The sequence below is a fragment of the Trachurus japonicus genome, chromosome 9 (genome assembly GCF_045865225.1).
Source record: "Trachurus japonicus isolate A0001 chromosome 9, Traja_1.0".
Lineage (NCBI taxonomy): Eukaryota > Metazoa > Chordata > Actinopteri > Carangiformes > Carangidae > Trachurus > Trachurus japonicus.
Window position 1 is genome coordinate 19,872,515 of NC_140915.1, and position 24,084 is coordinate 19,896,598.

At 42.4% G+C, this 24,084-nt stretch overlaps 3 protein-coding genes across 8 annotated transcripts; 1 reads left to right on the forward strand and 2 right to left on the reverse strand.

The window, feature by feature from the left end:
* Window positions 1-110: 110 nt before the first annotated feature.
* On the reverse strand, window positions 111-6,570 carry smyd1b (SET and MYND domain containing 1b). Of its 2 annotated transcripts, XM_085786457.1 has the most exons (10): window positions 6,288-6,570; window positions 5,252-5,428; window positions 4,593-4,806; window positions 3,574-3,704; window positions 3,353-3,391; window positions 2,348-2,543; window positions 1,392-1,484; window positions 1,086-1,249; window positions 785-953; window positions 111-284 (listed from the first exon to the last, which is right to left on the reverse strand). In XM_085786457.1, the coding sequence occupies exons 1-10, from the start codon at window positions 6,407-6,409 to the stop codon at window positions 120-122; spliced, it is 1,470 nt and encodes a 489-aa protein (XP_085642583.1). In that variant the 5' UTR covers window positions 6,410-6,570; the 3' UTR covers window positions 111-119. The 2 variants fall into 2 exon arrangements, with proteins under 2 accessions (XP_085642583.1, XP_085642585.1); XM_085786459.1 differs by lacking the exon at window positions 3,353-3,391.
* A 1,366-nt stretch (window positions 6,571-7,936) lies between these two features.
* Window positions 7,937-9,368, reverse strand: sprb (sepiapterin reductase b). The gene is made up of 4 exons (XM_085788155.1): window positions 9,270-9,368; window positions 8,945-9,173; window positions 8,563-8,850; window positions 7,937-8,092 (listed from the first exon to the last, which is right to left on the reverse strand). The coding sequence occupies exons 1-4, from the start codon at window positions 9,366-9,368 to the stop codon at window positions 7,938-7,940; spliced, it is 771 nt and encodes a 256-aa protein (XP_085644281.1). The 3' UTR covers window position 7,937.
* A 3,081-nt stretch (window positions 9,369-12,449) lies between these two features.
* lzts3b (leucine zipper, putative tumor suppressor family member 3b) lies at window positions 12,450-23,941 on the forward strand. Of its 5 annotated transcripts, none has more exons than XM_085786463.1 (8): window positions 12,450-12,738; window positions 15,262-16,230; window positions 16,823-17,290; window positions 17,382-17,549; window positions 18,875-19,003; window positions 19,343-19,534; window positions 19,635-19,865; window positions 20,737-23,941. In XM_085786463.1, the coding sequence occupies exons 2-8, from the start codon at window positions 15,379-15,381 to the stop codon at window positions 21,847-21,849; spliced, it is 3,153 nt and encodes a 1,050-aa protein (XP_085642589.1). In that variant the 5' UTR covers window positions 12,450-12,738; window positions 15,262-15,378; the 3' UTR covers window positions 21,850-23,941. The 5 variants fall into 5 exon arrangements, with proteins under 5 accessions (XP_085642589.1, XP_085642590.1, XP_085642593.1 ...); XM_085786464.1 differs by having other exon boundaries at window positions 12,450-12,696; XM_085786467.1 differs by having other exon boundaries at window positions 12,482-12,738; window positions 16,823-17,062.
* The last annotated feature ends 143 nt before the right edge of the window (window positions 23,942-24,084 follow it).

Consider the following 24,084-nt stretch of genomic DNA (forward strand, 5'->3'; position numbering starts at 1 on the left):
GTGACTACAAAAGTGTGATACAGAAAATGATCATGAGACTAACTGTAGACTCTCACACCACCACTTGGCTGTTGCCAGTAAACAATAGGATGGGGATTTCTTGGCTGCCATTGGGCTGGTTACTTCCTCCGGTGAAATAGGTTCTTGATTCCCTCCTCCATAGACTTGGGTTCATGCATCATGGTCATTGGTCTATTCTTCAGAGCTGCCTCTCTCATACTGTGGTAAACATACTCGTTCTGTTGGAACATCCTCAGCTCCATCTCCGTCTGCATCCGCATCGCCTATGGAGATGGGAAAGGGAACATCAGCACTTAAAATGTCCACCCATTATCTGAAAGAATCATGAATTAACTTTTTTTACAGGAATTTTGCTTTTGTTTTTGGGCTCTCTCAACTCATTAGGGAAATGTGTGGTTGTTTAGCTGCTAAATCCTCCACTACGCTCACCAGTTAGATGCTAGCTGTGTATCAATTCACTGCTGGGCATGCAGTATTGAATGTCAACAGATGTATTTACAGTAGGTGAAAGCAGCTGAAAAGAGTTGTCACGATTGATAAATTAACTGAAAGCTGTAGATTCTGGCAGTAATTCTCAGTAGGTTCATCCTCTAAAAGAGAACGCTCATACGTTGTCCTTTAGGTGCTTCAATATAATATCGATACCGCAGTCACTGAACTGCATCCAAAACGAGATAGACAACCTGGCTGCTCTTTGTTTAACAATACATTTTTGAAAAAAACATAATTATCCATGCAGAATTTAAGATTGTAAAGTATTTACATCCAAGTCTTTAGTGATGGGATGTGTTGGGCCGTGGGTGACCATGAGAATAGCGTAGGCTTTGCAGATCATCCCATGTCCAACTTCTATCAGCCCGGCCTGCCAGTGGTTCACTCCTGCTCGCATCGCAGCCATACCGAGAGTGGCATTGTTTGGGTGGTACAGTTTCCTGTCAGAGGGAGGAGGTTTCATTTATTTCAGTATCTATCCGGTGGTGTATTTCATATGTTTATCATTATCACAGAATGGTATAAGATATGCAGGATGCTCACAAGAGATTGCTCGGTATCTTTGTACTCACATGTATCCATCCACCATTTTGCGTGCATACTCTGCAGCATCATCCAAGTACTGCAGGTAAGCTTGTACCTCGCTTAACGTGCTCCACATCCTCAGCAGGTAGATGTGAGTGTCAGCCAAAACAGGCTCTGTTTTCTCTATGCACTCCCTGCTGATTTTTACCACCTGAAGAGACAGAAGAAACAACATAAAGAGAAATATCTTGGGGGGTGGAAAAAACACAGGAGTAGAGCATTGATAACATACGGGGGGGGGGGATGCTTTCTGGAGCTATACTTGTTTAGGGTTGTAGGTGATTGATCAATACCTCATGATAGTCGCCATTTAATCGAGACTTGTCCATCTTGCCCAGCATTTCGAAGCAATAATCTGTTGCCTCTTTCACCTGCTCATCTGTGGGCTAAAAGGGTGGAGATAGGAGAGATTGATCGCATTTCAGCAAGTGATTCAAACACTGTTGCACCACACATCAAACAGTGACACACTGGCAATGATGCTCAAGACAACACAAATCCGCCTTGTTGAGTCCATAAAGGCCAAGGCCTGATTAGTTTTATCTTAAGACCTTTGACCAACTCAAGGGTCCATGTCCAAGGCTTGAATGTTCCATTTACCAATAACAAACATGCTTTAGTCATTCATATGATTAACTGACAAGTCTTTCTTGGTTATTATTTGACAGCCGAATCTGGCATGCCACAGCAGTTTTGGTTAATATGAGACTTGAATTGTTAAAAGTAGACAAAAAAACTTTTTCTGACAGATTCCATTTACAGAGTGAACTGTGCCAACATAAGAGTAGTGTTTTAGACATTAAGGTAATGCCGAACTATCATTCAGTATTATGGAATTACTGCACTTTTTATGGTGCATCGTGTATCAATTTACTCATCTCGGAGTATTAAATGGTAAATTGCAACAAGTTTTATATTGGAAGTATAATATCAACATAATAGACACAATAAGTACAGCTTCAGCCTTGAGTTAATGAAAGTTATTTAGAAAATGAAATCTATGCCAATCAGCTTTCTCTACCTCACTGTAGATGCATGTGTGAATGAATGGATGCACATGCACCCAGATTAGAAGCTGATTCCACTGGGACTTATCTTTGCTTAAAATAGTCTCGCTGTCTCTGCTTCTCGTGTTTCCTGTCTGTGCTTATCATCCATGTCAGTATGAGATGTGCTGAGAGGGCTTGGTGCTTCTTGCATTGTGCTGTATAGAATTAACTCTCAGTTTAACAGTAACGTCACCACAAACCTTGACTCCGTCCACTTCCCTTCCTGCCATCTTCAAGTCATCTTTGGTTCCGTTCTTGCAGTGCTCACATGTGCAGTCAAAGAAATATTGTGTTTTCAGCAGTCTCCGTCTCTCCTCAGACAAATTCAAGTAGTCCACATATGAGACTGCCAGCTCCTCTCCCTCTGCAATCTTACCCAAAGAACGCAGCTCAATCCTGAGGGAGAGAAACACAGTTACATGTGGAAATACAAGCTGAACAACTTTGATTGATGGTGAAACCCTGTTCCATAGTGTAGCTTTCAGTTCCGTCAATCTATTTGTTGGATTGATTGGGATTATTAGTGAATATTGAGACAGTATTTCAAATTTAAGCCACATTTCTGTTTAACTGTGAAGATTGTTATATTAATTCGATTTTTACCCATTTAACTAAATCCACATTTGACAAATTTCTGACCAATCTAGTCACATTTATTAGATATAAGACACAAAATGGCTTAAATGTGAAATAAATATGCAGTTTGAGATGAAGATATTGCATGGACATTTTTTTTGTCATGGTTTTGTGTGGTGTTAGATGTTACAGAACCAGAAGCTGTTATGAATGAGGGAAAAAACACAACAACAACAACAACATGTAACCTCCAGCATGATGAACAGAGACACAGTGTGATCACACATGGACAAACACACAAAGTGACAAACCAGCAGCTGAGTGGAACTTTGTGTGGACATGACAAACACTTTCGTGGGGTTGAAAGATGAGATTCTGCGAAAAACCCACACCAGCCTGTTGTTATGCTAAATTATCTAAATGAACGTTAGAGCATTCAAAATGCATGTTTACAGATTGATGTGATAACCGAGTCACATGAAGCCCACAGTACTACAGGACACTACTAACAAAGACTTTAATTTTTTGGATGGAGTGGGTGGTGGTGGTGGTGGTGGTGGTAGTGAGCATTCAGTCTAATGGTGCTCTAATAAATAACACTTGAGAAGGTTTAGGTTGAGGTAACGCACCTCCGTTGAGAATGAAACATAGTATTCACAGCCGATTGACTGAAAGACAAACAGGAAGCAGTTTTACACCAAACGCAACCTGACACACATTCACACACGCACGCAATAGCATCGAAACACGCAAACATTTTATATTTGACCCTTGCAATCAAGTCAATTTCAGCTGAATACAAAAGTTTTAAATTGAAAGCACCTTTACCTAACATGTTTTTTCTACTTACTTGCCGTGGTTGAGAATAACAGTGCAGTTTGGCCAGCAGTCGTGATTCACCAAACACAGATTTGGGAAAAGGCCGACTCCTACTGCCTGAAGACCCCTCTGGTCACTCACAGTGAAGCCATTGCAGTTGATCTAGGAGAAATAGGGACATGATTGTATGTGAGCACATACAGTTTGGGAGCAGACAAAACAGGAGTTATCAGTCATACACAACAAATATTTCAGTATTTTACTCTGTTCATTGACACCTTTCAAGGGTCAAACACCAAAGAGGCTACTGATTTATTTATAATGTGCTTTGTTATCAGCAAACACTTTTACTCTTTCGCATCTACAGCATATCCAAATTAATCATTATAAAAAGGGAATACAATGATAAGGTGTTGGGCCCAAATGTTAATTTGCTTTGCTATTGTACTCCAAAAATGTGGCCTTGTTTTTGTGTTTTTTTTTGCAAGACTTGCAAAGAGATCTTAAAACTCACTTCCCCTGTGGGTTGGTTAAAGTTCAAGTTGGCCCATGCTTGCCAACTTACTATGTCCTTGTCAACTGCCTGTGTCACATATCACATGTCTACTTTATATTCACCAGGCATTCACCTTAATCTCAGCCACCACTAAACGCATCACATGATCTGCTCTGCACATTGTACAAACTCCAGTTTGGACACTTAGTTCAGCACAAAGTGTTGCAGGTAAATAGGTACAGTGCCAGGTGTGACTAAGTGTCACAACTTGTGCGATAACCTCAGGTATGAATGAACATGACTGAGTTCACCACTGGTTTTACTTTGTCGGTTGTTAAAAGGAAAAAAAAAAACTCCTGGCGGCAGACAGGAAAGAATATGTTCTGACCTGACAAGGATGAATGAACACATTCACATTTGTTACAGTCTCTGGGTGGTTAAACTGTCATTACAGTACTTGTCCACTGAAGCAAGGACACAAGTTATAGTTTTCCACATATATTACCCATATATCGGAGAAACAACAAATATGGGCTACAGATATTTAGACGTACCACTCCAAAAACATGGGAGATGACATCAATTGTGTGCTGCTTGCTGGCTCGTGGCCAGTAGTCAAGGAAGTTGTGGATGTCAACTTTAAATTCCTTGAGCTCATCCTCTTGCATGTCAGTAATGTGGTCCTCCAACTCCTCCAGTGTGGTCAGCTGCATATCAGACACCGTGTTTCCCTCCTTGTCCAGTCGCCACATGATGCGGGCCACCAAACTACAGACACAATGGACAAAAATGGGGAAGAAGACATATGACATGTAAGGGTCAGGACAAAATTAGACATACATACACCGAGACCAATTGCAAGGACTGATTGTAAAGTAAAGCGGTTCAGTAAGTTTAAGTAACTATAAATTGACACGAGCCCTGGGCCGTAAAGTAGGCCCTGCCCCCGCCTGTAAAGCTTCCGTTACGTTGGTGCTGCACAAGCCCAAAATTGGTGCAACTCACAAACAAACATTAACCACTGACAGGATAGATGTATTCCTCACTTGATTAAATACGGCTGTTTAACAAACAAGGTAGTTTACCAAAAGTCTTTCTGTAGGTGTGGAGGTTCCTTACTCGTTTTTCATGAGCAAAAACAACAAAATCTATTACCAAGTACGATGCCACACCTTTCTATCTATATTCCTATTTCCTTTTCTCTTACACTTACCGGATGTTCTCATTTGGTGCTTTGCCATGGGCTTTGATGGCACCACATTCTTGCTTGTGTTCAGCCCAGCCGGCACGCTGGCAGGTTCGGTCACAATAATGGGCAAATTTGCACTGGCCGCATCTCTGGAGCTTATCTTGTCTGCGGAAACAGCTGTGGCAAATCCGCTCCGCGAGACTGCAGAGAAGGAGAGGTGAAAAAAAGATGTTTTGGTCCATATACTGTATCACAGCATCGAAGATACACTAAGGCTATGCCTGACCATTGTCAATGGAGGAGTTAAGTATGACTGTCTTGTTAGATTATATTTCTCCTTTTATGTATGTATTTCCATGGGTTTAAGGCAAGACACCACAGGCAAAAAAACAATGATCAATTTTGAGATTTTGGGCTATTTTTCTTCCTTTATTTATATATTTTCTTGTATTCTTTAAGAAAAGTCAAAAGAAATGGTAGAAAATACGCATTAAGGTGGTTAATGTCAACAAAATAAAACAAGAATTTTGAAAGGGGCTTTATCCATTGTTCAGATTTCTATCTTGTGAGTGGGATTTGTGTTATTATGTTGTTATTATTTTGTTAATGGTTTTAGCTGTTGTTACAGCAATAAAATCATAAGGAATTCATTTTCTTAAGGAGAACAAACCAAACCAGTGCTGTCTAAGAAATATACAAGCTAAATGATTTCACTTAGATTTTCCTCTTCCACACTAAAAGGTTATTTTGTCCCCAAATTTAACACAAACAACACTCATGAGGGAACAGGTTGGAATAATGCATTATTCCAGATACGGTTATTTTCTCAATCAGGACAAACTGTCTTGTTAGGTGTACACAGACAGTTGTCTATGTAGAATTACATCCATTCATGAACTAATGTCTGTGAAATCAGACAACATGACTTCCCCAAACAAAACAAAACATAACATTACATACGTAACAGATGATGTATTGTTGTATAACTGCCCATGTATTCACATGAAGCTGCATCTGCACCCAACCCCAACGACATGCACAGATCACCCCTTCACTGTACCTGTCAAACACAACAGCTGCAATACTGGGCTCAGAAAAAATTACATCTCCGGCCCAGAACTCCTTGGTCGCCTTCAGACCCCTTCCTTTTCCAGGTGAATCAAATACTGCCACGTTCTCCATGGTAGCTAGCTGCACCGGTTCCTGGGACGCTGGTGAATGTATGGTGAGCTGCGTGGGCACACGAGGAGTGTCTCAGTAGCACAGAGAGGCTAAATACAGCGAAAGGGTAGTTGAGGAACTCGTCAACTAATCTGTGCCCTCTGTGTTCTTCAATGACAACTGCACATTCCTAAGCCAAGTTACTAAAATAGCCACACACCTCTTGAACTGTACCAAGAGAGGCAGAAAATGGGTTGGTTGTGATTTGTACCATTAATTCTCTGAGAGATAAAAAATCTTCAGGCAACAGATGTGTCAATAAAACCAACAACTTTGCTTTAAAACTAACACCACTGAACTCATTGTTGTTCTCTTTGATCCCTCTATTTATTTAAAATTATGGTCACACTCTCTGGTTTTTGTCCTCTTAACTACCCCCAACTGTGAATTGGTAGGTGCTTGGTCCCTGAGTGTTATTTTTGGCCCTCAGCTGGGGCTGTCTATCAGGAGTGTGTGGTGACGTTGGACAGCTGCGAGACATTTGTACTCTGTTCTGGTGTTTTCTACAACTTACTAGGTATAGTAACTGTAGCCTCCTACTCATTCACGTATCAACTTTGGGGAAAGCTGTTACAAGAGGTCCGACCCCATAACGTGGCTACAAAGTCTGAGTCCACATTTTGTGCTGTGAAAAGAAGAACACACACACACACCGAAACTCTATCACATACACATGTACTTACTGTAGCCTATATATCCTCACATTTTTACACTTTAACCCACACTTTATCTACTTGGTATTTCAGTGCTCAACAGACCAACTCTTTGCTGTTTTCTATAAACTCTTTAACACCCAAGATATCAGTTGTTCACTATTTTTCACCAGAAGGTGTATCCAAATTTTATTTTCTTATTCTTTTCTTGCCACAATGACTGAAAAGATCAGTGTTCAAGATGTGTTTAATTCATGTAATTTTTCATTGTACTACTGCCAGTCTATGAAAGTTTCTCAGTACACACAAGCAATAATAATTCAACGAAAAACAGAGTAGTTGTGTGCACATCCAGTCCTATTTTAGGCCAGGTGCAGGATAGTCATAGGATCAGAGAAAAAGGAAAAAGAGAATATCCGCACACTGGATTAAGGCTCCCATATGTTTATTGGGTAAATGCAACGTTTTGACCAAAGTGGTCTTCCTCAGGCAACTAATTCAATACATATAATATGACAATTTCAAGACACAGAGTTAAATTTATTTGCACTCAAAAACTGGGCAATTTCATTAATTAGTTCTCTATTTAACTGCGTTTGATTAACACCACATTTTGCATAAACAACAAAGTATAAATTGGAGAGAAGACAACATGAATAAATCATTTAAACACTTTTTTCAAAGGGCTAACAATTATGTTAATAGGTGACAATGACTTAAGAAAAAGCAAATTAATAATTGATACAGAAGCAGATGAACAAACATGTAACAGTTATTCAGAGTAAAAACACCTATTTTTCATAAAGTTGGTGTGTTGTACTATGCACACATTGATGTCACACTTCAAAGAAGTCGGTGTGTGCCCCTGAGGAGAAGTCATTGTCCAGAAGCAACTTCATCAGTTTGGCTGCAGACTCCTGGCAGGGAAACAGATGATAAGCGGTGCCTGTTAACCTCTGAATCTCCTCCTGCATGTCTGTGTCCAAAGGACCTGAAGGAAACAAGTGAGATTAAAGAGAGAGGAAAACATCAGACCATGTGCCCTTTCTCCATGTGACATGCATACTAGATGATCAAACATGGACACACAGGACACCCCTTTTTTTTTTTAATACAAATATCTCTTACCCCCCAAGGTTGGAGGTTTTCTTTGAGAAGGTTTTTACTCCCTGGTTAGATAAAAGCTGAAAGCAGTGAATGTTTCTAGTATAAGGAAGTGTTCATCAAAAAAAAAGAAAAAAAGAATTGTTTTAACATGACAAATGAAAACAAAAAACCTGCCTATTGTCACATTACCTAAGTCAAATATAGCTCTACTTCGGTGTGTGTACCTTTCAGTTTATGGCTCTGGGATGAGAGGTAAAAGACTTTGTAAAATTTGAACATCTACAGTTCTTTGACAACTCTGCACTGTATTTCTGTGCTCTTGTTCTCCTGGCCACTGTGTGAAGATTTATTTACCTGGGGAATAGTTGAGAACTTTGAGATTTGGTTCCTCCTCGGCCAGCACACTGAACATCATCTTTCTGGCTGCTTTGCCTGCGCAGTACAGTGCCCAGTGTGGTAATGGCTGCTGCGCAAATACTGAGGATATGTTCACCACGCTCCATCGCAAATCTGGTCTGCGTGGGAACGTCTGCAGGATTCCTGCCGTCAGTGCCAGAGCTGAGCTGACATTTAGGGACAGGTAGGAATTCACTTTTTCAAGATCAGCTAAGCTCTCAAACCCAGAAATTGCACCTAAAGAAGCTGGGAGCAGAGAGAGAGAGACAGAGAATTTGACTTCACATCATTAGCATACAAGATCAGCAGATCAGGCAGAACTAAACAATTCAAGAATTACCAGCATTGTTGATAAGGAGCACATGATTGAAGTCATTCGCAGCCTCCCGCTTTGCCATCCTCACTGTTTCATTCAGCCCTTTGGTTGTGTTCAGGTCAGCTGCAATGCAACGAACCACCAGTTGCTGTTTGTCTGTAAAGCTCTGCAGCTCTTCCTTCAGGTCCTGCAACAAACTCCCAGAGCGAGCCACCAACAGGAGGACAGAGCCAGGTTCCAACAAGTGGCACACCTGGCACAAGACATTTATTTATTCATTAATTCACAATTTATTTGCTGCTAATGTATTTTCAATGTTTGTTTGTTTTTTAACAAGCTGATCACCTACTTCATGTGTTAGCGCACGTCCAAGTCCTTTAGATGCTCCAGTGATGATACAGATACCGCGACTCAGAGTCCTTTGATTTGTAGTGTAGATGGCTGACATCTCGTCTGTGGTGGTAAAATATTAAATAAAATATTGATAGTCGCTGGAATATTCTTGGAAAATGTGGATCCAAAAAGGCATCAAATCTAAGGCCAAATGAAGAGGCGAGAGAGACGACTGCTTTTGTCTTCTTGTGACAACGATGTGAAGAGTGAGCTACTTTTATACCTCAACCATGAGCAGGCAACACTAATGAATTAAACTAAGGGACTGTTTGACAAACAAACTATTACAATGCTTCACATTGTTTGGGGGGAAAGGTTTGATAATGGTATCCTCTGGACATCTTTGCACCAAAAGTAGCCCTTTGGCATGGGCTAATCCTGTATCCTGTGTCTGGCAAGGGTCTTGGATCTGCCAATATATCAAAGGTTACGTGACCATGTCAGTTTCGTTTCATATCTTGTAAAACTAGTAGAAGATTATATCAAATTTGGAACATTTGATGTTCCCACTGATTAAACCCTAGTGTGCTCTCATGTATGCCTGTACAGTTTCATTTCATTCTGCTTTAATAGCAACCTCAAATATTAAATATCAACAGCTTAAAGAAGAAGAGACAAGCAGGACACAGATCCACCCTCTGTCCAATTCTTGTAAAATGCACTTTATAAAGGCTATCTGAGCCCTTTCCAGTTTATATCAAAGATGGGGAGAACACAAAGGGCTGGAGAGGAAATTCTTGCACCTCACAGTGGCCAAACCGAGTCAGAGGATCCCTGGAGACCTGAGAGATGAGGTCCATGCTTTATTCACTCTCCACAGGCTGCCAGAAGAGAGACACTGCTGCTCCCTAATGGACAAATAAGGAAATGTACCAGAAGCTGCCTCCACTGAAGTGAAAGCGACTGCACTGGCCTTAAATCCGTTTATGGATAGCCTATGAACGGTGATGTTGCTCAGCAAAGCCAAAGCATATGCTCTGGAAATGTTATGACTTTCAATTCAGAACTGGATCACCAGTTGGATCATGCAGAAACATATTAATACAGTGCCAGTGATCATGATCAGAATAACACTATCAATGTAACAACTGTACTACTAGGTCCTGATCATGCACATGTTTTTTTATAAGCATGGCTGGGATACCTAACAGGGAAATTATCATTAGAGTCTATATTTGTAAACCAAAAAGTGCATCTTGAACCATTAATATCCCTAATTATTTTCCCTGTTACATACATAACCCTGTATACAAGATGTATATGTGTGTGAATACCCTGCTCTGGAGTTTGTGTATTTCTTGTGTTTCTGTAGAGGTTCTTCTCCGATCCTGCAGGGGGCAGACAGGTGTTCAACTCCCTCACTACTTCATCAGGAAAGAATAGGATGTGCAAAACCAATAATGTGAGCTTTAGTACATTCAGGGTAAGCAGGTGAGGATTGGACACCCATAATCAAAATATCTTCATACTAATGTTAAAAGACAATACATCCACGAGCACATAAACAGAGAGAGCACAACAGCAAAGTAAGTGAATCTTTTAGTCCAACACCAACCCATTCCCCACATCTGAAGACAGAGGAGTCTCTTCCACATTTAAAGATGTATGCTGAGATGTGCAGTGTTCCTGTGGTAGCATAAAACAACATTTTTCCCAGAAGAAGTGAAAGGTCTAAAATTGCAAGTGCAGGTGTTTATGCCAAAACAATAAATAATTAATGAATTAAAAAAAAAATGGGAACAGGTTTTTGTGTTTGTATTCTTCTTTATCATATAATGTGGGGTCTGGCCTCTATTCTTAGGACCCTAAAACTGGGCCTCTCTGGGTGAGTGAGACATATTGTTGATAGCATGTTACATTTATGGAGAGACAGAGTTTTAAAGAACAGGGTGTCAAACAGGTTGGGCAGATTTAATGAATGATGATATTGAGTTGCATTATGGGAAGTGAATGCAAACCCAAAATATTTGAAGCTTGACTTGAAATCAGGATTTTTATGGAGTTTAAATCCCAAACTGCTGCTCCAGAAAGTGATATCATGGCGCTGCCGGTTCTCAACAAAACCAAGGGGTCCTACAGTCCTATTTCATTTGTTGCTTCACTGGGACCTCAGGAGTCAAGTTTCATTCCCTTTCTTGAAACTCATGTTATGGAATGACATGATTTAATCTCTGCCTGATACCTGTAGATCTGATTTGATAGAAATGCATCCTCCATGTTCCTCCATCTTTTGATCCAATCTTAAAATGGCTCTCTGTGTCAAAATATAGTTTTAAGAGCAGATTTTTTTAAGTTTATTTCCACTTTTTTATTTATTTTCTTATATTGTGCATTTTTGTTGTAGTAGCCTTACATTCATAAGCATACAGTATAACTCCGATGAATGAGAGTCTCTGTTAGCTACTTTGTCTTCGTTGGGTGATTACAGGCTATAGACTTACCAAAGTAAGCCGTCTCCACCACAGCTTACTTTGGTGTTAAAAAATGTGTTTAACTTAAATGAAGTAAATGAAATCATTTATCTAGTTATTTTATCAAGTATTACACGCAGCATCACTGCTATGTCCATTCGACATCTTTTTTTTTTTTTTTAAATGATAGCAATATAAACAAAACTAAAACAAACAAAGGCAGGTAGAGCAACATATGATGGCATACAATACTTACAATAGAAATAGAAAACACTAGTTATGTGATCACACCATTGTGGTCAGCACTGGGACACTGTGACACTAATAAATATAATCCATCAGATCACAAGTTTTTTTTTTCCCAGCACCAGAATATTCCCACCAGAGGTAGGCCATTGTTCATATAATTTCCTCAGGGTGTAGCCTATCTTTTGTTAGTTTTTGAGGTTCCTACTACTAACATCATAGCTAATTAATTAATTAATTAATTAATGGAACAACAGTATTGTCCCCAAGGAGAAACAATCTCGATACATTAACCATCTACCCACAAAATACAAAGGAGAAACTTTAGTACATTCCTTTCAGCATCTCATCCATCCATCCATCCATCCATCCATCCATCCATCCATCCATCCATCCATCCCTGAGGGCTGTATATGACTCTATAGGCTTTTCCCGAGGGAGACCACTGGATGAATGCCAAAAGGGGGCGTTTGTATCATGCAGCCGGAGGGGCGGGACCAGAGGTGGGTGTGTGTGTCTCTCAGCTGATGCGCGTATCAACCGACCGACTCCATCATCAGCATCCGACGCTGACAGCGGTCGAAGACAGCATCCCTAATATTACCGACCCACGGTAACATCGCAGGATAATTCCGAGCGTCGGCCGAGCAGGACTGACGTTGCTGTCTTGTGACAATATTGTTTACTGAAGCTGCCATCTTAACCAAACCGCCGAGCTGCAAAATAGTGAGTAGCCTTTGATGATGGATCGCCAGGATGCTACAATCGGTAAATCAAAGCTGCTGCATGATTAGTCGTCAATGTCAATGACGCTGTGCATTTTCATTGAAGCTTTATTTATTTTGGATTCAGCGAGGGTCGCGCGTTTCTCTTTTTTTTCCTCCCCTCCTCCTCCTCCTCCTCCTCCTCCTCCTGATTCTCCTTCTTCTTCTTTTTTGTCTCAGGCCTAGCGACTAGGCTAATTGTTTGGGAGCGCAGTGGATTCAGGGCTTGATGCGGATGCTGCTAAAGCCGCCCTTGCCGCCCAGGGATGCAGAGAAAAAGGGAGAGAGAGGGAGTCGTGAGGGGAGGGAAATGAGGCAGAGCAGCAGATAGATAGGGAGGGTATTTTACTACTACTACTATTCACCCGAGTGGAAGTAAACCTCTAGTAAATGGGCTGAGGAGGGGAGGTGCAATGGCATGACTGCGTAGGCTCTATCTATCTATCTATCTATCTATCTATCTATCTATCTATCTATCTATCTATCTATCTATCTATCTATCTATCTATCTATCTATCTATCTATGGTGGTGTGGGCAAGTTCTTAAATAGCTACATGGGCAAATCATTTATTAGACTTGAGGCCATGTAAACATGATAGCCCACATATTTATCTCTGCAACCACACATGCATCCTATTCCTGCACATACATGTGATGTGTATGCGTGTCATCTGTGTGTGTAGCCAGCCAGCAGAGTTGTCACTGTATTAGGAACGCCTAAGTGAGAAGCAGATGACATGCCGTTAAAGTCTCAGGTGGAGGTGTAGTGGTTATGATGAGGTCAGCATCCTAAATATCTAGACCAGTGGTTCTCAAAGCGGGGAACCCTAGGGGTCTCTCCGGGGGGTTCCTTGGGGTCCCCGAGCAAAAAGGAGAGTAATTTATAATCACTGTAATTCCATGCATAGGTGACGCAATAGCAGAGTGCATGAGTATTTTCCCTACCCCTAGGACATAAGATTATCAAATGGGGGCCAAATTTGTGTCAGATTAGGGCCCATTGAGGGGGAACAAGTTTGAGAACCCACCAGTGCAGTGCAGTGACTAGCTACATAGCAAACTGCAGCCTCTGAAAGTTGTTGATATTCTTTGATCATTTTGGACGAAGTAGGTTGTGTTGCTGTTGAAATGTATTCTATTGTCCTATGAAGTGGTTTTAATATTTTTCTATATCATAATTACAAACAGTATAGGGCCGAAATATTACAACTATTGTGTGTAACATGAGCTCTGGGCCCCCGTGGAGCTCACAGAGGCCCAGAAAGCAACCAGTATCAACTGTTAACCTGCGATCATTTGATTAAATACAAATTTATTTGCTATTTTGCTCCTGGCAAGATGATAAAAACTAGCAAATAGTAAAGATGCTATAGCAGATTCTGATCCAGGGCCCCTGTGTGACAAAGAAACTCGAAAGTGAGAATTGGGCATTTACCATTTCAGTTTTTATTGTGCTCCATTGGTGCTGATTATCAAACAAAATTGCATTTTATTTTAGCAATTACCACAAAGCAAGTGACTCACAGACAACCCCTGGCCTTGAGTACAATACAAGACAACAGCACAATAAACAACATCCTCCAAAATGAACAATCAAATCAACTCTAAAATGTATTCATTTATTATGAGGCTGTTGTATCATATTTCATTAATTTAGCTAGGTGTCTCCCTACCATTGACAACGACTTCAAAAGTTACAATAGACTAAACCTGAAACAGCTCTAAAAGCCTAGGAAACACTTGGCTCATCACCACCTGCTTCATGACAAGTTTTAAGAGAATACTTTATTGAACTATTACGTAAAATGACACATTACCTCTGTTTTGTGTCTGAGACCATGGTGTTTGTGTATGTGTGTGTGTGTGTGTGTGTGACTGGTGTTTACACAGCATCAGCCCTCGCAATTATGGATTTCATTTATCAAAGTTTTACGACAGTTTGTTCATACAGGGTCTGACAAAGAAGTGGGATGACCTTAAACATGTGTAACGTCATATAGCATGTATCACAAGATAGTTGCCTGTAATAACCATGTTGTATTGATGTATTCATTATTTGTTGCAAGGCTGGAGTTTTGTATTGTACTGTATCAGGCCTGTTCTCTAATACTAGAAAACAAAATGCTCTGTGTCTCCAGTTCTAAAAATGCTATTAAAAACAAAACTCAGTGTACTTAAGTTAAACTGCTTAGGTGTGAGTGACCTCTTCATTCCTTGTAACTGCATGGTTTTATTCACTGAAACTCAAAATAACTCGCACTTAACTATAGGAACAACAGGTAACACTGTGATTTGTTTCAATTGGCATCATTAAACTGGAGGACGGGTTTATTTTTACACTTCATTTGTACACGAGGTTGTCCAGACGTTATCTATCTGACCCTTTTTCATTTCAATCATGGTGGGAGGACCACGCTGCCCCTGTATGTGGGCTGGAATCTATTCTGCATTAGCTATTATTGTATAAATAGCCATTATGCAATTACAATATTGTATAACTCCTTTCGTTTTTCTGTGTTCCTCTAGTGTGTGTGCCCCCACTACCTGCATTAGGTTGTGATGACCCACACTACTTCCAAATGTATCTGTGACCCTCCCCAATCCTGACTCCTAACCTCTAATCCCTGACCTTTGACCCCCACTATGGGCAGTGTTGGCAGTGGGGTGGCAGGAGAGCAGGAGTTTGCCATGAAGTCTGTGGGCACAAGGACCACCCTGCCCCGTGCCCCCCCTCTCTCTCGCCGTTGCCCTGCCGACCGCAGCTGCAGCGCAGAGCGACTGCCTCGCCCCCCGGCGACTATATCAGACGGGACGGCTTCTAGCGATGAACGAGGGAGTGTTAGTATCGGGACTGGGACCTGTACTGGGACTGACCGGCCCACCGAAACAGCCTCCTCCACCAACACTGAATGTACCATGGCGGCCCCGTCCAACAACAACCAGTTGGAGTGTGGCAACGGAGCGGGCAGGAGGGAGAGGGAGTGGGAGAGGGAGAGGGAGAGGGAGAGGCAGCGTGAAAGGGGGAGGGACAGGGACCGGGACCGAGACTGGGACCGAGAGAGGCTAGAGAGGGAGCGAGAGAGGGAGAGGAACCGGGAGAGGGAGAGGGAGCGAGTGGAAAGGGAGAGGCTGGAGCGAGAGAGGGAGCGGGAGAGGGAGAGAGCCAGAGAGAGGGAAAGAGAGAGAATCGAGAGGGAGAAGATAGAAAGAGAGAGGGAGCGAGAGAGGGAGCGAGAGAGAGAGAGGGAACGGGAGAGGCTGGAGAACGAGAGGATGGAGAGAGAGAGGGAGAGGGAGATGCAGGCTGCAGGTCTGGATGTGTGTGGGAACATCGTGGGTCGCGGAGGAAACGAGAAGAACGGCGTTGGCATGAACCAACACCAGCACAGAGAGATGGCAGCCGCCAGAGCTGACAGCGAAAACAATCCAGCCGGCCACAACCCTCCAAACCACAACCCGCCTAAGATCCTGCCAGTGTCCGGAAAACTGGAGCAGGTACCTGAAGACGTAGGACGGTGGTTCCCAACCTGGGGATCACCATCCTGAAAAGGGGGTGCAAGGGGTCAAACAATGATAAGTAGGAAAGTGGGAAACAGTGAAAATCAATGATCCTGTACAGTGTAGGCCCAAATTGAAGAATTTAAGTTTCAGCCACTGTGCTACATTGTTAGAAGAACTTTCCCAAGTTTTGTCTAAATTTCATACTCCAGCAATGTCCAACAAAACCGACATAACAGTCTCAATAACAATGCTGGAATCAAAATCAAAAATGAGAGTCCTTTGCCCCGAACAGTTTTTTTTTGCTGGGCTGCAATGGCAATAATACTTTTTATACTTCTATTATTAGAAGGATAATCTGAAAACTATCCTTTCAAAAACATGACTAATGCCGACTGTCACATACCTGTTTGTAAGGATTAATGTGCCCCTTATGATAAATCACATGCATCTCAAGCAGTTCCAAAACTATCATAAGTATCTTGTTATGTTGAACTTACTACTTACACTACTGTGCTGAATTTAATCATTTTTACTTATCTTCCTCTCACTGTCTTCTTGTCTCTTCGGTTCTCCATCTGTTTCACAGGCAATGCAGAACAACTCAGGCCTGGTTCGTCCCTCCGCCTTTAAACCAGTGGTTCCCAAGAGCTTCCACTCCATGCAGAACCTGGTGGGCCAGGCAGGAGGGGCTGGGAGCGAGGGAAAGCCAGAGGCGAGGAGCGAAGGGTTCAGTGAAAGCAGAGGAGGCAGGAGAGGCAGGGACGGAGGAGGAGAATCAGGAGAGGTCCCAGAGGCCCTGCTCCTGGACCAGGACAGCCCAGTGAGGGTGAGCAGAAGTGAGGGCGGGGGAAATGGGAATGAAGTGGTTCAGGGAGGGATGTCCGATTCAGGGAGAAACTCCCTGACCAGCCTGCCCACCTACACAGGCTCGGGGTCGGGTTGTGGGCCCCCAGCAGTCCTGGGGCCTCTCAGTGCTTCCACCAGCCACATCAACAGGTTGGGCATGGCTGGGGCAGCTGCAGGCCTGGACAAGCTGGAAAAGCCCGGCTACCAGGTATAGTCATCATCCATACTCACTCAGTCTGGTGCTGAATGCACGTTGCTCTTATCGTCTTTAACGTGCCCGATGTGGTTCCTTCCACCAGAACGGGCTCAGTGCCTCAGACAGTGGCCGGTCCTCCTCAGGGAAGAGCTCCTCGTCCTATCAGAGGCTGAGCCATCTGAGTGATGCCCCCGCACCTCTGCGCCCCTCCCCCTCCTCCGATGACATCATCCAGGACCTCGAGGACCGCTTGTGGGAAAAAGAGCAAGAGGTAAGAGACCACTCATAAATGTTTAATTTGCTGTTGTTGCGGACTTAGGGACACTCTCTGGTGTCCATCCACTGTATGAACCTCTGCGTTACTTCGTGCACCTGCAGCATTACTTTTTAAAGGCTTCTCCATGACCTGTGGCATGGATTACATGTTATTTGTATACATGCAAAAACATCCAAAGCCAAACGTGTAAAATTGGTGATAAACTTAGAATACATAATATTTTTGTTTTGTCTCAGAGGTGCGTCTTTTTAATTTCAAATATTTTTATTTGGATTTTTCAGACATAGGTTCATGTTGATCACAAAGTAGACAGTAGATCCTTATTTCAACAAACAATAAGTGCAGGGTTTAACAAGTACAATTAACAATCCTGCACGTAACAACCCCCCTCCCTTTACAGTACTGAGAGCATTTTTAAGGCACAGTTCAAAAGCTTATGGTGTATCCCCCTCACGGGGTCAGGCTGCAAATGCTTATGTCAAGGGCCAAATCTGAGCACCGTCATGTTGTTTGGGTATTATGAAAATATAATAAAAAAGGATCCCATGTTTTATAGAACTTTTTCTCTGAGCCGCCGATAGAGAAGCGTAGCATCTCCAACTTGAGACAGGACATTATGTCTTGAAGCCATTGGCTCAAGAGGTGCGTCTTTTTAAGTATATTTGGGGTCTTTTTTTGCCTTTAACTGATAGGATAGTTGAGCGAGACAGGAAACAGGGAGGCAGAGAGAGGGGGAATGACATGCAGCAAAGGGCCACCAGATTTGCGATTCAAACCGGGGACGGCTGCAGCGAGGACAGTTAGCTAGCCTCTGCATATGGGGTGCCTGCTGCTCAACCCACTGAGCTATAAAGCGCCACATCCAGGTTGTTCATTGAGCTGAATGAAAATCTGGTGGTGAATTTTTTCCTCTTTTTTTTGGATGTACAAAAGTTGTAGAGCATTTTGCACACATCATTGTTCCTCAGCGTTCAGAGTTCAATATATTTATTGCAGTGGGAATGAAACTGTCTCTGAAGCGGGTTGTTTTGAAGGCAATTGTCCTATAGCGTCTCCCAGAGGACAGCAGCTGGAAGGCATACTGTAGTGTGCAGGGTGAGTGGGATCGGAGACAATGTTTTGAGCTCTGCACAGTGTCCGTTTGCAGTGAAGTGATTCAAGTGGTGGTAGGGGAGAGCCAGTGATTCTGGCAAACTGTATCTTGGACAGCATTTTTGGCTGCTTACAATAAAAGGCTAATTACTGATAGTCCCACATTTTGCTATCCAAGTTGGATTTCTTCTATTGTACTATTGAAGTGATTTCTTCTTTTCTACCAGGTGCAACATATGCGCAGAAACCTGGACCAAAGTGAGGCGGCGATCATTCAGGTGTTTGAGGAGAAGCAACGTGTATGGGAGCGACAGATGGACGAGCTGAGACAGAATTATGCTTCGCGCCTGCAGCAGGTGACCTCACTTCATACTTAAATCCAACAAAACATGCAGCAAGGTGCCACTGCACTTGTGTCCAAATGTAACCTGTGTGGCATCTTGGAAGAATGTGGAAAAAAACAGATTTTGGGGATAGAGATATGGGGAAAAAAGTCTGAAAATTGTTTGATTTTATTCTGATGGGACAGTTTAGAGTTTTGGTTGTTTAATGCATCCAATAGTATTTACTGTAGAACAAATCTTCAACACTTAATGAGCTATACAATATCACGGCTTCAAGTCCAAGAAGAATGCTCTGTATCTATATGTTACAATCAAAACTGACACTGTACACGTTTGTTTTCTTTTTTGCAGGTTACACGTCGTGCTCAGCGCTCCCAGACTGCCCTGCAGGCCCAGATAACACGTCTGTCCCAGGACAAGAGGAGGCTCCAGGAGGAGATGGCAGCTCTGTTGGCCCAGAGAGAGGAGCTGGAGAGGAAATGTCTGGATTACAGGAAGGAGCAGGCTGACATCTTGCCTCGCCTGGAGGAGACTAAGTGGGAGGTGAGATGTTTGACTATATGAGTTCTTGCACTTGACTTATTCGGTGATACGATATCGGGGGTCACATGACTCGCATCGTAATCATTTTCTCATGTCACAGGTGTGTCAGAAGGCGGGAGAGATCTCTCTGCTGAAGCAGCAGCTGAGGGAGAGTCAGGCTGAGGTGACCCAGCGAGCTGGAGAGATGGTGGCCCTGAGAGGACAGCTGAAGGAGCTCAATGCCCAGCTGAGGGAGCGGGAGGAGACCATGTTGGGCCTGAAGGACTCCTACAGCACCAAGAGTATGGAGCTGGAGAAGTGTGAGGGAGAGCTGAGGAGGACTCTGTCAGAGGTAGGTTTTCAATTACACTTCAATTACACACGACTCAGGGAATAAAAATAACACAAACAGATTAATAGTGTGCAGAAGTTAACAATTCTATAAAATAAGTCTCTAAAACATAATAAAATGATTTGCCAGGTTCCTCATCAGATTGAATAAGATGTCAGCACTGTGCCAGCCATCAAAACAAAACAACATATCAGCCGTGGGGAACCTTCACAAAGTGTGTGAGAATCATGTAGCTACACCATCTGTAGTGTATACCAAAAATGATCGGTATCAGCTGTCGATCGGCCCGTCTCACTTCATAGATGATTGGTATTGGTGATTGCAGCAAAAAAAGACGTGATCCAAGGCTTGTATAATTCTGTATTTCTGTGTTTTGAATGAAACTCTTGTGTAGCTGTGGTTGGCTTTATAGAAAGGCTTTAGAGTGGTCAACAAAAACACCAATACAATGGTGATTACAATCCAAAGCAGAATTTACAGCAAGTGAGATTGCAGGATTGGGATGTTTACCACTTAATCTAGATTGTTGATCATTTAATCCCAGAAATCCTTCGAAGGGATTCCAAAAACTTTGCGAGAAGACATTGGGAGGGATTGGGCAACATCATATATTAAAGCTGTAACAGTTTTTTTCCTTTGTACTGTATGAGCTCATAAGCAGCTTACACACACACTATACTGTATGTTGGACATTTCATTACTAAAGAGACAGCAATTTTAAGAATATTCTTCTTTTGATAAATACGATTTACAATTTGTGCAATTACAGGAAGACATTTTAACCAGGGCACACACAGAATGAGCTGTCATCTACTACATTTAAAACTGAAATAGACGTCCCATGATAACTTTTACCTGTTTCTTTCCCCAGGTGTCCGCCCTCAGAGAGAAACTGGGTGTGTTTGAAGCAGAGGTGCTCAGTTTAAAGCGTGCTCTGAATGAAGTGAGCAGAGGAGCAGAAGTTGTTGTGAGCCCTAACCTAGCTGCTGCAGGACTTTTGCCACCATGGGGAATTGTCCACTGCCCACGCAACCCTACTGAGCCCTCAACCAACTCCCTCACCCCCACCTCTGACACCCTGCTTAGTCTTCAGAGTGATGAGGCCAAAGCCCAAAGGCAGGAAGCCCAGAGACAGGAGAGGCAGCAACGTGAAGAAGCTCAATGGCGCGATGTGCAGCAGCGGCAAGATGCCCACATGCAGCAGGACATCCAAATGCGTCAGGACGGGCAAATTCGGCCTGAGGCCCAACTCCGCCAGGAGGCCCAGCTTCGTCAGGAGGCTCACCTCCGCCATGAGGTCCAAATCCGTCAAGAGGCTCAACTACGGCAAGAAGTACAGCTGCGTCAAGAGGCGCAGCTGCGCCAGGAGGCCCAGCTCCGTCAAGAGGCCCAGCTTCGTCATGAGGCCCAAATGCGCCAAGAGGCTCAGCTACGTCACGAGGCCCAACTCTGTCAGGAGGCGCAGCTGCGCCAGGATGCCCACCAAGCACAGCGGGACGGCCACTGGGATGAGGCAGGGGAGCTGCGCAGGCAGCTGGAGCAGCTGCAGGCCGCGTTACGGCTGGAACGGCAGCAACGGGAACGTCAGGCCCTCAACTTTGACCAGGAACGACACACCTGGCAGGATGAGAAGGAACGGGTTTTGAAATACCAGGCGCAGCTGCAGCTCAGCTACGTGGAAACGCTGCAGAAGAACCAAGCTTTGGAAAAACGTATGAGCCAGTTGGGAGCCAAACCTAACACGACCACCACCACCACCACTATTACAACGACCACCACCACCTCCCCCACCTCGTCTAATTCTCCGCCTCCACCACCAACCCTCTCAACTCTCTCTCCTCAGCCCCCATCTATTTCTGGCCCCATTGCCCTCACCCTCTCCCCACCTTGTGAAGACCAGAAGGGCCCTCCTTCTCTCCACCAGCTTGCCCCTCCCTGGGCAGGACCCTCGCGGCTGGAGAGGATAGAGTCCACTGAGATATAGAGACAGCGCCATGAAACGGTTACAAAGTACCAAGTTTAATACACACACAGTGACAAGGCCTCTCACACAACACCACTTGAGCATACAGTAGAAAACCATTTCAGTCTACAATTGAATAAATCAGTAAAGTCTGACATACTTTTCAAAGCAACTATAGACACTAAACAGCATCAAAGGCCGACTGTAAAATCCAGTATTATCAATATCAAGCAGATCACCTGAACAGGGAAATGAATCACAATCAAGCTTGAAATATTTTCTAACTTTTTAAGCAGCCTTTCTCTCTAGTTGCACACAACTACATCATACATTATCAGTGTTCATGAAAAGTGTGCCATACGGATGGGTGGCAGAAGAACATCATATTAAATGACAATGTTTAGATAACAGCACTAATACAGGGGTCATTTAATGCCCATGATAGAAAAGGACCAAGACAATCAGGGATATTGTCAGCAGCAATGATCAACAAGAATATTATGCGGTATTTATTCATTGTAAGTCTGTGTCACTGGTAATGTAAAAGTAGAGTTAGTGGTCAGAGTGTGTGATGTTAACTTGCATTTTTGGCCAGAGAGCGCCTTACTCTATTCTTTCCAGCATGTATAAGAGAATAAATAATGCTGGAAATAGATGATTAAAAAAAATATCAAGAGTATGATTATTATTTTCAGTGCTTTAATTATAATATCAGCAAACCAGTTACGCACCATCCTTACACATGGTGAGACTGTTTCATTTAGATCCCAGTGGGAGTTGATATTAAACATCATACAGAGACTGATTCTTGATTCATTTTTTAAGTCGTTTCATGCACAGGGTCCAACATGCATGACCCGTTTAAAACACATCATTAAGACCAACAGAGTTTATATTTTCTACAAATTGAATTAAATAGATATGTTTAGCAGATAATCAACACAAGCTGGATATAGAATAAGTTTAAAAATGTGGGAGAACCTGGTTCGCCTTCAGATTGTGTCTGCTGTGACTAAAAACGAACACTAGAGGTCAGTAAAGAGCTTTCACAGCGCTCCCCAACTCCAATTTCTTCTTATTGAACTGCAAGGAGAATGTGAATTGAAGCACACAATTTGAATTTGGTTATTATGATAATTGTGTCATTCGCTTTGTGCATTCACAGCCAAGGGAGAAAGCAGTCGGTATCCCCAAAGTTTAAAAAAAAAAAAAAAAAAAAAAAACATTTTATAGAATGTATGATATACTAGAAAGAAATACCTATAATAGTTATAGATTGTAAATGTGTGTATGAGAGAGCGTATGTGCGCAAGCGGGTGTGTGCATGTGTGTATACATTATGAAAAGCTTCAGCTTATGAGATTGAGGATAGAGGGACTAGTGGCAATACAGCAAGTGAGGATATATTAAGAGTAAAGGGATTTTCTTAAAATACACGACAATGTACATCAAAGCTTGACACAAGAGCAGTGAGGCTGATATTTCAAACGGAGGGAGTCTGTATATCATGGAAAATTCTACTTTCTTCTGTATAGTTCATTTAGACAAAGACAAAGAGCGGAAGGAAGTTTTTAAAAAAAATCATAAAAGTGGGGAGTCTGCCTCTTTAAAGGGAGCTTTCAGGCAAACTGCACTATGTAGTGTCCTACACACAAGTTATGATGTACAGTAGATTCAGATGTGAATATCATGGCTTTTATATGTGTTGTTTATGCCAGCATACAAAGATGTTGCTCAAGAATATTAACTTATCTCTAAGGTATTACATAGTATTATCATCTTTATTACTGTTATTATATTATGGTGAACTGACAGAGAAAATATGTGCCATTTAAGCTTTCCTTTATGTGTTTTTTTTTTTAACTGTGTAGATAGCCTTTTGGCCTACCATAATGGTGCAATCATAGCAACCCTGTCCAAAAATGATGTTTCTTTTGATGTAGGTGATAAATGTAGTTACAGTAATGCATTGTTGAGAGAACAAAATGCTACCAATTTTATACATGTTTCAATTTTATTGTTTGCATTTATGTTACTAGTACTGTTCTGGCTTGATTAAAACCACCCCTTTGTTAAAATTCAGCAGAACTAATAAAGATATGTGAATAATTCAGCACTGTTTGTCACTGTTATGAATGATTTTTTTGTCTAAGACTTGACCTGCTTAGTGGAAGGGCAGTTTATTAAAAAAACAATAATTACTTATTTGTTTGATATGTAGCTATATCAAATAAATAGGTAATCATACATTGTGAA

Excerpts from the sequence above, each read along its gene's own strand:
- smyd1b (XM_085786457.1), bottom strand. The coding sequence starts at position 6,409 with ATGGAGAACGTGGCAGTATTTGATTCACCTGGAAAAGGAAGGGGTCTG. Across the intron at positions 5,429-6,287 it reads GCAGCTGTTGTGTTTGACAG|TCTCGCGGAGCGGATTTGCC; the intron begins GTACAGTGAAGG and ends CCTTCTCTGCAG. Across the intron at positions 285-784 it reads CCATCACTAAAGACTTGGAT|GCGATGCGGATGCAGACGGA; the intron begins GTAAATACTTTA and ends CCATCTCCATAG.
- sprb (XM_085788155.1), bottom strand. The coding sequence starts at position 9,368 with ATGTCAGCCATCTACACTACAAATCAAAGGACTCTGAGTCGCGGTATC. Across the intron at positions 9,174-9,269 it reads GACGTGCGCTAACACATGAA|GTGTGCCACTTGTTGGAACC; the intron begins GTAGGTGATCAG and ends GTCTTGTGCCAG. Across the intron at positions 8,093-8,562 it reads AGTTCTCAACTATTCCCCAG|GTCCTTTGGACACAGACATG; the intron begins GTAAATAAATCT and ends TGTTTCCTTCAG.
- lzts3b (XM_085786463.1), top strand. The coding sequence starts at position 15,379 with ATGGGCAGTGTTGGCAGTGGGGTGGCAGGAGAGCAGGAGTTTGCCATG. Across the intron at positions 19,004-19,342 it reads ATGCTTCGCGCCTGCAGCAG|GTTACACGTCGTGCTCAGCG; the intron begins GTGACCTCACTT and ends TCTTTTTTGCAG. Across the intron at positions 19,866-20,736 it reads TGAGGAGGACTCTGTCAGAG|GTGTCCGCCCTCAGAGAGAA; the intron begins GTAGGTTTTCAA and ends TTCTTTCCCCAG.